Source organism: Ochotona curzoniae, unplaced genomic scaffold (genome assembly GCF_017591425.1).
Source record: "Ochotona curzoniae isolate NIBS_2020 unplaced genomic scaffold, NIBS_Ocur_1.0 contig_1482, whole genome shotgun sequence".
Lineage (NCBI taxonomy): Eukaryota > Metazoa > Chordata > Mammalia > Lagomorpha > Ochotonidae > Ochotona > Ochotona curzoniae.
Genome location: NW_024465100.1, coordinates 4,603,488 through 4,618,755, shown reverse-complemented (window position 1 = coordinate 4,618,755; position 15,268 = coordinate 4,603,488). Strand labels below are relative to the sequence as shown.

The 15,268-nt window shown below is 37.7% G+C and overlaps 1 protein-coding gene across 2 annotated transcripts in view; it reads right to left on the bottom strand.

The window, feature by feature from the left end:
* The window catches only part of PIK3C2G (phosphatidylinositol-4-phosphate 3-kinase catalytic subunit type 2 gamma), a 241,159-nt gene that overhangs the window by 173,545 nt on the left and 52,346 nt on the right, over positions 1-15,268 (bottom strand). The window contains exons 11-13 of one of the 2 annotated variants that reach the window (XM_040968303.1): positions 13,938-14,060; positions 8,851-8,982; positions 1,418-1,532 (exon numbers count right to left, since the gene is read on the bottom strand). In XM_040968303.1, coding sequence (XP_040824237.1) covers positions 1,418-1,532; positions 8,851-8,982; positions 13,938-14,060 — 370 coding nt within the window. The remainder of the gene's footprint in view (positions 1-1,417; positions 1,533-8,850; positions 8,983-13,937; positions 14,061-15,268) is intronic. The other variant, XM_040968311.1, reaches the window with a different exon arrangement.

Sequence of the window (15,268 nt, the reverse complement as noted above, 5' to 3'; positions counted from 1 at the left end):
CTCAGTGTGATTAAACTGAGCTACCAGCATTCTGCTATCTTTTATCATTAGTAGAGTAAGCTAATGAAATGTGCTGTGTCTGGCATCTTATTTTTTATTTTTAAAAAGATGCCATACCATACCAGGACCATCTGGCCTCTTTTGCAACAGAAATGATTCTTTCTGTCCTATTATGACAAGTCACCTGTTACTCTAAGCCTTCATGTGTTGAATGTTCATGATATTGTGCCAAGATGTAATCTGAATATTCCCTTTTCCTTATCATCATGCTGATTAAAGGTGGATAATTTGGGGGCCTGGTATGGTAGGCTAATGGTAGGTATAACAGGCTAATGTTTTGTCTGCAGTATCAGCATCCTTTAGGGGTACCAGTTCATGTCCGGACTGCTCTACTTTTCATCCAGCTTCCTGCTAATGGCCTGGGAGAACAGCAGAAAATGGCTAAAGTCCCTGGTCCCCTACACTTCTCTAGAAGACTCAGGAAAAGCTCCTGGCTTCCAGCTTTAGACCAGCCCCGCTCAGCTCTGGTTGTTGGCAGTCACTTAAGTCATGAACCAGAAGATAGAAGCTTTTTGCTCTTTCTCTTTCCCTCTCATCCCAAACTCCCTGTAAGTCTGACTTTCAAATAAATATTTTTTTAAAAAGTGGATCATGTGATTGCTACTTGGTAGGGTCTTCCTTTTTCAGAAGGTGAAGCCACGTTTTCACTAGCGTTTGTTTCTCATTTTATTTGGTGAATCTTTCTACGTCATAATTTCTCCAGAGAATAAAAGTTATTATTCCTTGCAGGTTTATATAGGAAAGGATTGATACTTAATATCTCATTAATATGATCAATTACCATTGAGAACAAATGGATTGTTTATGTCAAGGACCAAAGCCTGGAGTCATTAATTCCTTCATGAATGTAAGTCACAGAGAAAAAAAGAGGATTTAAGCAGGTAAAAACAGTGATAATAGTTGGACTTTGCTTATGGTTTCTCCTCCACTACTCTTGGAATTGGTACTTATTTAGGAATCATACACGTAAAGGAATTGTTAGTAACCTAGCACAATGCAGGAGTATGTTTGGGTAGAGTATCAAGTCAATCATGTGTAACCGATTTTTGATATTGTAAGTTAAAAAAAACCCAACATGCCACATAATGAGAATACTAATGGCAACAGTCCATCATGCTCCCTCATAGTCTTATTTGAAGCAGAATTGCTTGACATTTCTATTATGTAAGCTTGGAGAAAAGTGCTTGCAGAGTACTGAGTGTAAAACAAAAGCAGGAGAGGTTTCACGAATCCCAGGTAGACAGAGAAGAATATTAAAATGCGTGATCCAGGAAGAAGTTGTTTCTGTAATTGGCCACCGGCTACTTGGCAGCCAACACTCGCTAAGTGTTCTTTCCTCTCATAGCCTGGCACTCACCTGCAGGGTCAGTGGGGCTGGCTGACTTGCGTCCCACGCTCCTGGAGCTATCATTTCCACAGGAGGCTTGCTCTGCAGGGTCAGGCTGAATAACATAGACCCGACACTGGATTTTCTGCAAAAGACAACATACACAGCTATAGAGGAGACATGAAACGCAGGAAACTATAATTACCCACAAATGTTTCCTTCTGGAAAATGTAAATCTAATAAACTATTTTGGTGGCTCCGTTCAGTAGCTGTAAGAGAAATATGGTATTTCCACAGGAACAGGCATTGATAGTTCATTTCTAATACACCACTTACATGGCTACTTTTCAAGATATTTAGGTTTATTTTCTACATAAAAAAGTTGACTTCACAGTAGTATCTAACAGGTACCATTTATACTCAATTATCACCAATGATTATTTCAAGGTAAGACTAAGGAGCTCAGATTTAGATCCGTGGAGCTATGATTATTGTAAATTGATATACCTGTTAATTTATCATGTGTTTTTGCCTCACAAACTGAGCAAATTCCCTGGTATTTACAGATGAGTATTATAAATGCACAAAAAGAAAAGATACAATTATGCCAAATAATCTGCAAATCTAAACAGTTGTGAGATTTTTAAGAGGAAAAACTTCTACTTATTCATGTTCAGAATGCTTTAAAAGTCAGTCGTAAATAATAAAAATGTACATACAGCAAAGGTTTGAAACAGAATCCTTGAAGGGTTTGGACAGCTTGAATAACACGCAAATCCATGGTCTCTTACATGGTACAAGGCTTTGAATTACGGCAAAATGCCCCAATGATCACAGAAAATTGTGTTATGTTTTACCATACCAACCTAATGGCTATAACTGAAAGCCAACAAAGTTAATGTTGATGGGGATTTATAAAACAGGGTGTCTTTTTACAAACAACATGTCGTTCCTACCTACCATGGAAAGGACCTACCAAAAACAGGAGGACAAAAAACAAACAACAAAAAGAGGACAACAATCCACAAGGCTGCACAGTATGTGCCCTAGGGGATAAAACTGACACACATTATTGGGCACATATTTTCATGACTGAATGATATTCCTTAAGGAGGATACAATCCTGGACTTGAAAAAAATCTATCATTTTCCCCCATACAAAGGATTTTGGTTTTGGCAGACTACTAAGGAGTCAGTATCAGTAAGGCAAAGGCAGCTTAAAGATCATTAATTATTGATGTAATTTTATGCTTCTTCCAGAGTACTTAAATCACTCAGAATGCCGCCCCCACCCAAACACTCCATTTTCTTGAGCAAAGCTGTAAGTATCAGGAAGGACGCGAGGGGAGAAAGCATATCTATAGGAAACTCGGAGGATTCCGATCTTCACGACCCCACAGCCTTAAGGGCAGATACTGCATCTACACAGCAGGGAAGAATGCAGCCAAAGGAAAACCCACTACAGCCTGTGATTGGAGGTGGTGGGAAGTGGACAAAGAGGAAGCAAGAATCAACACAGCCATCCTAAGTGCCCAGTTTGTTCATCTCCTGCCTTTGGAAGAAGATGGGGGAGGATGAGACAAGCAGGCAAAATACAAAACTGAAGGTAGAGGGCTGCCCTTTCTCATGTTGTTTCATATCCTGGAAGGAAATCACCTCTGGAGCATCTCCTGTCCCAACCTAGAACATGCTCACTGGATGCCGTGCCATGTAAAAGACAAGCAGAAAGAGCTTCTGAGTTTCACTGTGATGGTCCTCCACCCCAACCCCGCCTATTGCCTGTGTAGATGAGATCTAGAAATAAAACCAAGAGGTCACATGACAGGGATGAAGGGCTTCTGAGCCAAGGGATTATACAGAATTCCTAGCCAACCCAGAGGGTCAATGACACCTGTGGAAGTCTGCACTACCTAGTGCATCCCAAGAAGTCCTGGTCAAGCTAGGAGAGACCCAGTCGCAAGCTACACAGCCTGCAGATTTCAGCTAGGTTATGCAATCATCAGCTTCAAGGATAGCTTTGATTTTTGCCACCAGAAGCTATCAGATTGAAGGATCTGCATTTTTCTCATCCTATTGTTTTATTATGCAATGAAAAAAAACCAAGGTGTAGGAGGTAGATGAATTATTGGGGGTTTTATTTAAAAGGGCTTGCATATATATATAATATTTTTAAATTACTAATTAGAAAGACAAAGTTTACAGAGAACCAGAAGTATTCCATCCATTGGTTCACTTCACAAATGGCTAAGCTGACTCAATACCAGGAGCCTAACTTGAGTTTGTAGTGTGGTAAATGGGATTAAAGGATCAGTTTTTGTGACCGTCTGTGATCAGGCCTGGAGCAACAGTGATTGTGGCATTAATCAGGGCACAGGATGCAGAACAGTCAGATGTGATAAAGGTACAGGAGATATCAGGAAGTAAGACATACAGAGAAAGTGTTTCTAGCTCTCAACTCCAGGTGACACAATGTATACTGTAGAATCTCTCAATGGGAAAACAAAATTAACATTTGGCACTATTCCAAGGGTTGTTTTGCTATTACCTTATCAAAATTAACAATGACTGTATTTGAACTTTCTTTCAAAAATCTTTCTAGTTATTTCAAAATGGAATGATGCCCATAAGCACACAAGGAGAGAAGGGGAAAAGGAGAAGAGTGGGTGAGGTAGAGAGGTAGAGAGGGAGGGAGTGAAAGATCAGAGAAATTCTCAGAGTCAGTACCCACATTTCCACAATAGGTGCAGTTGGGCCAGGCTCAAGCTAGGAGTCAAGAACTCATTTTTATCTCCCATATGGGTGGCAGAGACTGAGCTATGCACCTCCAGGGTGCATAGAAGGGCACCAAATTGGAGCAGATGGTAGCCTGGGCTTAAATCAGGCATTCTGATGTAGTAGTTTAACTGGGTGTAACACACCTCTTGCACTCAACATCTTCAGACAGTTGAAGAACAGCTGAAATACACTTCCATAGACTTCTATTACTAGTAAATGAAGAAGATGGTTAGAGGGATTAAGATGTGAAAATAATAGTGGCCTCTGGTACATCCATTTTGATGCCATTTGGGAGGCTGGCACCCAGTATAGGAGTGCTTGGAACTAAGCCCCCATAGTTCTTGAGATCAAGTTTCCTGCTGATGCATGTCATGGCGGCAACTGGTGGTAATTCAAGTTTTTGGACTCTTGTCACCCATGTGGGAGATCTGGTTGGGGTTCTAGTCCAGCTTCAGCTGTGGGAATATTTGAAGGGATGAGCCAGCAGACAGACGATACCTGCCATTTTGCATGTCAAATATGGACATATTTGAAATAAACAATGTCATAAATTATAGAATATTTTAAATCTGTAGATTTAAATCTGTATATTTCATCTGTAACATGAAAAGAGTGTTGGTGGAATCAAAAGATGAAAGCAGACATTTATAACATGCATGTGGGAAACCACTAGTAACTTCCATTTGAAAAGCTTAATGAAATCGGTAAATATTAAACATATATAAAGCATCATGAAGGAAGAATAAAAAGAAAATAGCTTCATATAGTGGAGATAACACTATACTTTTTGTTTCAGGATATCCAGTGCTTGCCTTTCTTGTTTTCTCAAGAGTTTTCATAAAGCTTGTGGGTTCTTCTGATGGTTGCAGACAGAATTCAGAAAGGTAATGGGGAAGTGACATTTCTTTTGGCCTTATTTCTCCCATTACACTGTACTTCAAACTTCCACCAAATTCTCACATAACACAATCAAACTATCCATGCTTAAACTTTGAAATTTTGAATAAGATGTCATTATGCTAACATGTACAACACTTAAGACCACTCATTTGGGAATATCCTTAGGACATTTTAAATTTAAATATTATAAAAATTTATGGGCTACATAAACCATTGGGGAAACAGATGGGCTGCTCTGTTCCCTCTGGGACACCAATTGTTCAAGCAATAAAAAGTGCTTGAATAAAATAGTAATCGAACTTGGCTATGGAATTCTATGCATCCACTGCTGACATTCTGGTCAGACCACGAGGGACTCTTAAACTGTGTAACCCACAGAAATAAAGGGTTTCATGTCATAAAATTTCACCTGTGGGAAGAAGTAAAACTTGTATTCCACCCCTCCTGCTTTGGAAATAGCCTGGTGACCTACATTAAGTATTTTAACTTTCCTTTGTCGTACAATTCCTCATCTGTAAAGATGTATTTGGACTAGACAAATCCCAGGTCACTCTTGCACAGGTGGGAAGGACAACGAGGCATTCACAATTTCTTTGTGAACTGATAATGAAAACTATGTGCGGGCTCAACCATTGTCTAAGGAACCAAATTATTTTGAGATTAACATTTCGTTTAGGGCTCTTCGGAAACTGCACAAAACATTCTCCTGGTTCCCACGGTTTCCCTCAGAAGCTTTGAAATCAGTGCGGCTCAGCTCAGACCACAAATGGATTACTTCAGGATTTTTAGAAGATGGTTGGGTTTTATGCTTCTCTGCATCGCCAATTCTGCTTTGCAGTCAGCATGGAAGATCCTTACATTGAAGAAGCTTACCACAATTTAGAAATGCTAAGTAACTACCATGCTATTTGTTCTGAACTCAAATAGAGGCAAGACCTCATGGAAATGGTTGAAGAGAATACTTTTTGCTGCAGTATGGAAGCATGGTGAATACAGATGCAGTGAAAGTTTTGTCTGAAAAACAGGGGATTGTAAAACTCACATGGACAAAATTTTGCCTTTGAACTTGAGAACTTTAAGTAGAATTGCAGCTCAGGTCAGAAGGTTGGACACCCTATTTTTACACTACTGATATGGCTATGATTAAATTATGAGTTTAATCACTGTTGATTCTACAGAAACCCACTTCTGAAAAATGTACAGAGAAAAAAGCTGTTTTTTTTTTTTTAAGATTTATTTTGTTTTGGGCCCAGTGTAGTGGCCTAGTCGCCAAAACCCTCGCCTTGAACACACTGGGATCCCATATGGTCACTGGTTCTAATTCCAGCACCCCCACTTCCTATCCAGCTCCCTGCTTGTGGCCTGAGAAAGCAGTCAAGGATGGCCCAAAACCTTGGGACCCTGCATCCACGTGGGAGACCTGGAAGAGCTCCTGGCTTTGGATCAGCTCAGCTCCAGTTATTGTGGTCACTTGGGGAGTGAATTATCAGACAGAAGATCTTCCTGTCTGTCTCTCCTCTTCTCTATGTATCTGACTTTGCAATAGAAATAAATAAAAGATTTTATATCTATTGCAAAGTCAGAAACACAGAGAAGAGACAGGAAGATCCTCTGTCCACTGACTCACTCTTCAAGCAGCCACAATGGCCAGGGCTGAGCTGATCCGAAGCCAGGAGCCTCTTCTGGGTCTCCCAAGAAGGTGCAGGGTCCCAAGGACTTGGACTGTCCTCCGCTGCCTTCCCAGGGCCATAAGTAGGGAGCTGGATGGGAAACAGGGCCAGTGGGACTAGACCAGGCACCCAGATGGGATCCTGGTGCGTGCAAGACAAGGACTTTAGCTGCTAGCCTACCACGCTGAATCCAAGCCTTTAATCCTTTGCATTTTAGATTGCATGTATGTTGGAAAACAATCATGCCAGCGATAATGGCAACTTCTTATAACTATGTGGCAATTAAAACTAATATAAATTATAAAAAAGAAATTTATAAATGATAAATAAAAAACTTTTGATTTCAAAAGTTTTGAAATCAAAAGTTTTTGAGCAGGGGGCATTCTAGCCAAACAAGTAAAATTAGGTCATCAATTTGAGCAACTGAAACTATACACATTGAATAAACTGGATTAGAATCTCTAATTTGGAACAACAAGCAAAATATGAGTAAACTCACACTCCTCAATATCAAACATGATGAATTCGAGACATTTTAAAAGAACTGGAGTATTTTAAAGTTCTCAGCCTGAGAGAGAAGTAGATTTTTAGTTGTTTACAGCAGTCTGTTGGAAATATATTTACAAATGATTACTGTAGGACTCCTTGATGTGAGCTGCGCTTTCGAATGTTTTAACACCCACAGTCTGGACACTTTCCCTTAGGAGCACATCGCTAGGGCAGAGGCAGATGGCTTTACTCATCTGAGAAATGTTTATCAATGGAAGTGATGCATGACAACACAATACGGAGGTTGTAATGCTGCTACTGTGACCAAGTAGAAAAGAGCCTTATTGGAAACTAAAATATTCCTAACCTCTTACATGTTTAATGATTAATGAAACATGCAAAGTACTGCCAAGCTAATAGGAGAGAACCGAATGGATTGGACTTTCTCAACGAGTAGTAGTTAGAAATGTTATTCTGCAAAAACCAGATTTTACAGGTACTGCAGTTGAAAATTTAAAGAAACTTACTCATGAGAAAAGATACCTGAATATAGCTGCTCCTAGTGAGAAAATAATGAAAGTTCTTAACACACAAATCAGATTTTTGAAATATCTGCTACCAGCAGTAGGTATTGCATTTTCGGGCTACACTGGGACTTTTGAAATCTTATTTCTTTCTAAATCTCCTAGAAGGATTGATTTTCTTTTTACGATTCAATGTAGTAAGTAAACCTTTACCGATTGCTTATTTATAGAAGGCATTGTATTGAATGACAGACATTACAAAAGTAAATACAGTTGCTGTCAGAGAATATACATGAATATGCTACACTGTGAAAAAAATAAAATAGAGCAAACACACAAACACAGAAGTTAATCCAATAAAGAGGATTTTAAAAATTGGTTGCAGTTGCCTTGATGATAATTTGTATTATGGACTAGTTATAAGAAGTATAAGATAAAGAGCTTTCTTTACATTCTAATATTACATTAAAAATTAAGATCCAGAATATATTTTATGATAATTTAATATAGCAATATATTGTAATTTTGAACATTTTTAAATATTTCCCTTTATGTTATAGAAAATAATTCATTGACTTTATAAAATGTTGCAACTATTACTAGTTCCCAGCTTAAAAACAATTTTGGGATGACCATCAGTTCTGAGAACGAGCCGTATTTTTTGAGAAATACTACCTCAACATCACTAAATATTTCTTCTCAGTAAGAGATGTCATTAACCCTGTTACATTGCATGATTTCACATTAGCTAGAATTCCTTGATTTCCATTCTTTCTAAATGACAGTATTAATCTCCATCATTCTGAATGAACAATTCTAGAGAAATTGGCTGGCCAGAGAAGGAAAAGTAATTACAATTGGTCATGCCAAAACCTTTTCATCATGAATGGCCCACCGACAAGCTGAGCACGAGGCCTCATTCCAAAACCATTTCTACATCACTGCTGTTCAGCTCTGCTTTCAATAGCCATGATTTATACAGAGTTACCTCAATCGTGCAATAAAGTATCTTCTTGATTTTTCCATTTGGCTACATATCACACAATATTTGGTTCCAAAAGGGTAGTGTTGGAATGGGAGCTTTAATCACAAAGGGTGTACTCACTCTTTTGGAAACAATGGAAGACAGGTCCAGGCCAGTAAATTCGAATTTTTGGTCTCACAGGCAATCCCAAAGAGTTTTATAGTGAGCATGGATTCCCTTGGAAGTGACTTAATTTCAAGCGGAAAATTTACCCTGAAATGGAAGAGAAAAACAGTACAATGTTTGTGATTTCAATGTTTTGCTAAATGGAATCTTGTAGTATAATGGTTAGGACACATATTCATTTAACTATTTAGACCCAGACAGCCTCTTGAGATGTGTGTGTATCCTCTTGTCAAATACAAACCCATCATGATCAGATTTGTTAAAGAAGATTAAATTCCATACAGTTTTGATACGTAAAGTTAATTTAACAGTTACACAAATTTACATATCTTCTCTCAAGCTGCTGGAAGCAAAGAGGGTAAAATGACGAGCGTTGTTTTGGGGAGTCAGAGAAGGTAAAAAGTAACCCTAAATGAGGCAGGAATAACTTTGAAAATCAGCTCTCCTGAGATGGGGATTTGGAAGAGAATGCTGCAGAAAGAAAGGGACATGGGCAAGCATGTCTTCCATTGTAACGTTCGAGTATCTGAATAATGGTGATTGGTTCACTGTGGCTGGAGTCAGAGATGCAACTGAGCTAACAGGCAACGTGTCCAAAGATGTGCACAGAGTGATATGCGATTGTCAGACTGCTAAGGAGTTCTCCATGCCAGGCAAAGGAGTCAATTTTTTTTTCATAAAGGAAATAAAGATACTTGACAAAGTTAACATAACAGAATGCTCCTTATATTTTTCAATTTGTAAGCCCCAGGAATGTGAGGGATAATAATGAAAATGTAATGCACATACAAGTCATGAATATGTTAAGGTCAAAGGGAACCAAGTTCTATCTGTGGCTGAAGTTACTGCTCTAATACCTCCTTAACTCCCCCCAAAGAATAAGGATAAATTTAGGATTGTTAATGATGAGAAAACACTTTAATTCAGGTATTGAAGCCATCAATATAATATGTTGCAAAATGTAATAACTCATTTACAGGTGGTATGATAAGGGAGGGGAGTATACACTGCTAACCTGTGCTGAAAGAAGGGATTTCTAACAAAGTTGAAATTGTAATCTGAATAGTGGGCAAGGAGGCAAGGGTTTTCTTTCCCTTTGGAGTCAGTCAGCTACGCTGAAATGATCAAATTCTATTTAAGGAGTCTCAAGAGGAGTGTTATAAGACAAAGAGATGGAAATCTATTTTGAGAGTCAGATATAAGAGTGTGTTTACTAGATGTTGAGAATACTATGGAGACATGGGAAATTGGAACAAAGTTTGCCAGGAAGGCAGACTCAAGAGGACCAACTTTTATAATCATCAGACACAGTACGGAGAACGCTCAGAAACTTAAAATAGATCTTCTATGTGAAACAGCCAATTCATGCCTGGGAACACACCCCCAAAAATGAAATCATCATATGAAAGAGTTATCTGCGTCCCCACATCTACAGCAGCTCAAACCAAAATGATTAGGATATGGCATTATCTCAGATATCCATCAACTGATGGCTAAAGATACCATGAAATACTACTCAGCCATAAAAAATGAAATCTTATCTTTTGCAACAAAGTGGATGCAACTGGAGACCATTATGCTTAAAGAAATAATACAGAAACAAAAAGACAAATATCATGCTTTCTGACATGTAATGGCAAATGTGAAGTACAAATAAATTTTAATGTATGGGTGAGATACACATCTTGGCACTTAGATAATATTTATAATTCTTGTATATATTCCTGCATAACAGTTAAATTTTTACTTTCTGCTTGTGGAACTCTTTGTTGGAATATTAAAGCTATAATTAAAGTAAATTAAAAATATTTCATTACAAAAAAAATCTTAAAAAGGAAGGAAGGAGGCAAGTTCCAAGAATATTCTTGGAACTGTACCCATAAATTATATCAAACCTCTTCTTTTTAGGAGAACTGTTAAATAGGAAGAAAATACAGCAAAATCACTAATATCTGATTCAGTACATGGAACAAGACAAAGAATTTAAAGATGAAGTCTAGGGGGCAGTGATATGTCTTGGATGCACCAGATGATGGTTCAGCTATTATGACCAACAACTGTCACTCTGTCATTTTAACAAAAAAAGCAAATATTTTCAAGTAAAGATCAATTACAGTCAGTGGGTTATAATATAGAATTGACCAGAAATACTAAAGAAAGAGAGTCAAGGTGGGCAAAACAGGTACAATATAGGATATGTTATTGACAACTGTGAGATGTCAATTTATGAGGGGTGTGTGTGTGTGTGTATGCCGAGCAGATAAGTTCAAGTTTTATGCTGGAACGTATCAATGTTGAAAAAGTTAATAGTTGTATTGTGACCAATTTTAGTCTTCATGTTTAAGATGCTGGGTAAGGTGCTTATGTTTCACATCACAGTACCTGAGTGCAAATCCTTGCCCTAGCTCTTCTTCAGCATCTTACTTACTGCAGCACCTAAAAGGTGGTGGTAACGGCTCCAGGAACTGGGTCCAACACGGTGGACCTGGATTGAGTTCCTAGTTCTTGGGCGTGTTCTACCTCAGTCCCAGCATTGCTGGCATTTGGCAAGTGAATCCGAAGGCAGAAGCTCTCCACCTGCCCCACCCTCAGAAAAATACACACTAGCGACTCATGCATTATTCGCCTTTGGGTAAACATCTAAGCCTTATTTTGTCCTTATTGATAAAATGAAACTACAATGGTATAAGATGATGTGTGGTTTGGGGATGGATTGTATCAATTTATTCAATTAATAACGTTATAATGTGTATTCTCCATCATGCATTTGAGACTTAGATAACAAAAAACTTTCTAGTGTAGATACATAGGAGGTAATCCTTACTAGGAGAAATAGAAAGTTGCTATTTTTTAAAGATGGAAAGTTTTACATCATTAAATTGCTACACATCTATTATTTAAGAAGTGTTTTCTTTCACATTCAGAATAGTCCGAAATTTAATCTGAACACACATCAGCTTAAGCCAAGCTCTAAAATTTAATATAAAATGCTGCTGATTTTGTAGAGTGCACAGTATTTCCTCCATGTTCTCATCTTCACTGAGAACTGCCTTTCTCTTTATGTGTGTGCTAGGGTAGAAGCAATAATCTTTCCCCACATACTCGAAAATGTTCTATTTTTGTCATTACATTTTGCCCTTCCAAGTGTAACTTCACTTATTAGTGAACTTCTCACTTCCAGGATGGCAAAAATCAGATAATTTACAGTTGATAGTTCCTGCCAATCTCTTACTTTCACTAATGGAAATTGAATTCTTTTAGTTAAAATACACATACTTTGTAAATGGCTATTTATCCACTTTTGAAGAGTTACAGATTGTTAAAGTCATAATAATCTCACATTCTCTGGGATTTTTTGGCAGCTTTAGCAGGGCTACTTAAAATATTACAGGAATATACTTTCAAACAAAAAAGGGGGGATACTTAAACAAGTCAGATTACTAACACTTACTAAAGAAACAGTCCCAAGTTTTAACCATGTTTGCCTTGTTATTCCATTTGAAAATGATCACAAAAACTTAATTTTTTTGTCTACAATATGGCAAAGCTTTCTAAAATCATTTTCTCATAACAAAGATGTGAGACTTCATAAGGCCATGTTATTTAAAACTTTCCTATTAAGATTGATACAAAGTAAAATTATCAGATTAATCCCTAGACGATTATAAGGATTTGGATTTTTATATTCATGAAAGAGGGCAGATAGCCAGTTCAGGGATTTAAAAACAGGAGAATGGCATGGCTTGACTCATATTTTAAAGACAGTAGCTTGGTTGCAGTGTAAAAAGGCATGTATTATGTGCAAGGTAAGTAGTGAGACCATTACAAGTAGAGAGATTAAAGTAGTTTAGACGATTGGAAGTGATGAGGAATAATAGCTGGACATACTTTGGAAGAGCCAGAAGGACTTTCTATACCTGGGTTTGGAGGAAAGGAGATTGAGGGTACAGATTTTGACCTGAACACCTAGAACCAGATGTGTTATCTGGAGCGGCCATATGTGAGGAAAGCAGATCAGAAATCTAGTTTTAGATGTGTTCATTGTTTAGTTTATGATAGATGCCTAGGCTGTTGATGGGAATTCAGGAGTTTGTGGCATGGAAGTGCAATCTGGAATTATGTTGCTATAACATAACTAAGGGAGTGAGGACATTGACCTTAGAAAGTCAGAGGCTCAGGTTTTAATCAACCTCAGATAAGCAACAAGGCAGGGATGGAAAAGGCAGGGAGGTAGGAGCAAACCAAAAAGTCCACTACAAAGGCGGAAGGTGAAATTCCCAATGCCAAATGCTCCAGAGGGTCATGAAAAAGACCAAGAATCAGACATTGTATTCAGCCATGCATGTTGCTTTGCTATGATGCGCAATTTCAGTGGAGCAGATGTGTTGCAAGCACGATTGGAATAGGGTTTAAGGCAAAGGAAAAATAAATGAATATAGACAATTCTTCTATTTTTGCCTCAAAGCAGAACAAAGAGATGAAATGGCTGCTGGCAAGAGAATGGAATGAAGTACAAGTCATCTGTTTAGTTTTTAGCTTAAAATGTGACCACTATGTACAGGAAGTAAAATATTCTGGCCACAATGTTACATGTTGTAAGAAACACTAGCTAGGCCACAGAAGGCATCAGCTCTGGACTCAGTACAGCTCGTGGTAGTTCTGTTTACTTGTTATGGGCCAAGATAACTATTAAAAAAAAACTATTTTTCTTATTATAAAATAGATAAAGCAATGGTCATTTCTCTGCTGTATCTGGACTCACCCCTTCACTGTCTCAGAGTGTACCCCTAAGAGCACTTTTTCCCAATTTCTCTTTTCCCCTTTGATTCAATTTCATAAACTGGACATTTGCCTCATTTTTTAAATGGACTTTTCATTTGTGTAGTTGTAAGATATCTACTGGGACGAGCATGTTTACCAGAACACTGAATTGATTCAATTGACCATACATGTATTTTAAAATTCATATTGTTTCCTGAAGAAAAGGCAAAGATACTCTAACCATAAATAGATGCTCCAGCCATAATAAAGATTAAACTTACATTTCATTCCAGTTGACAGAGACAAAAAATAATTTTCTTGCTGGAACATTTCTGAAGTTTCTCACTTGGCACAGCTTCCTCCCAGCATAGGTAAGCCAACAGGAAAAAGAAAATGCTTTATAGCTAAAAAAAAAAATAAACAATACAGATTCAGCAAGCTGAACACTAAAGGAACCAGGTTTGTACATAGGTTATTGTTTTTCATAATCAAGCCAAATGATAAACCGATGCTTACCTGTATACCTGCACTTAAAAATTAAAGAATTGCTTTGTGTTTGAATTTTTTTTAAATTTTACTTTTTATTATTATCATTTTATGATACAGTTCCATAGGCCCTGGGATTTCCCTTATCCCAGGCCCAGTTCCCTGCCCCCTTCACTGAGTTCCCCTATGTCATTTTATAGTGTAGTTCTTCATACATAGTCATATGGCCATCATTGTGAGCATGGACAATGGTAGAGAGTTCAGCATCCTATTGTCAAGATACAGTAAACTGTTTCATTGAGAGCCCATCTTTAGGGCATGTCTGTGTCACCTTTCCCTTTGCCTTTCTTCCCTCTAATAAAGATAAAAATGATTCATGATTCAATTAATCATTCCAGCTGTGCATCAGATGTCATGCCTACCTTTCATGCAACCCTTAAGGTGTGATTATGATAAGCCAAATTTATGAGCAAGATTTTAGTGATATAGATGGAAGATATAGACCATACATACACTCATTTTGATGTACCAAAGTTGCATGATTTTCATAGCAAAGGTTACAAAAGAAGGAACCTATGTGCCTCCATTACAGATTAACTTGGTATAGAATTTTAGCTTCCTCATGTGTGCAGTTTCTCATGGTTAAACATGCTGTAATTTTTTTATAGATGCATACTTTAGCACAGATCTATTGTTATTTATAATAGTAATGTCTGTACAATTCCACAAATATGTACTTCATATATATTAAATGCTAGGAATGCTATGGGCGCTAGGGTACACAGATGTGCAGTTATAAGGGCAGTGTGAGAGATTTGGTGTATAACTAGTAACAGGTAATAATGTAACGAGTATGATGCAATGTGTACATAGATAACTATCTCACCTTTGAGAAGAGAATAAAGAAATTAGCTTCTTGTATCAAAATGTTAAGCTAATTCAGAGTGAATTCTTAGTCACTCTGATGAATCTAGGAGACAATCTATTTAGCCAGCCTATCCTCAGTAGGATGCATTCTCACTTGCTTTTGATAGCTTGGGTGGGGTGTCTTCCTTGAAAGCAAAGTCATGAAGATGATAATTCAGTTTCAAATCTTCCTTGATGGAAGGTTTTTAGAGTCCTAACA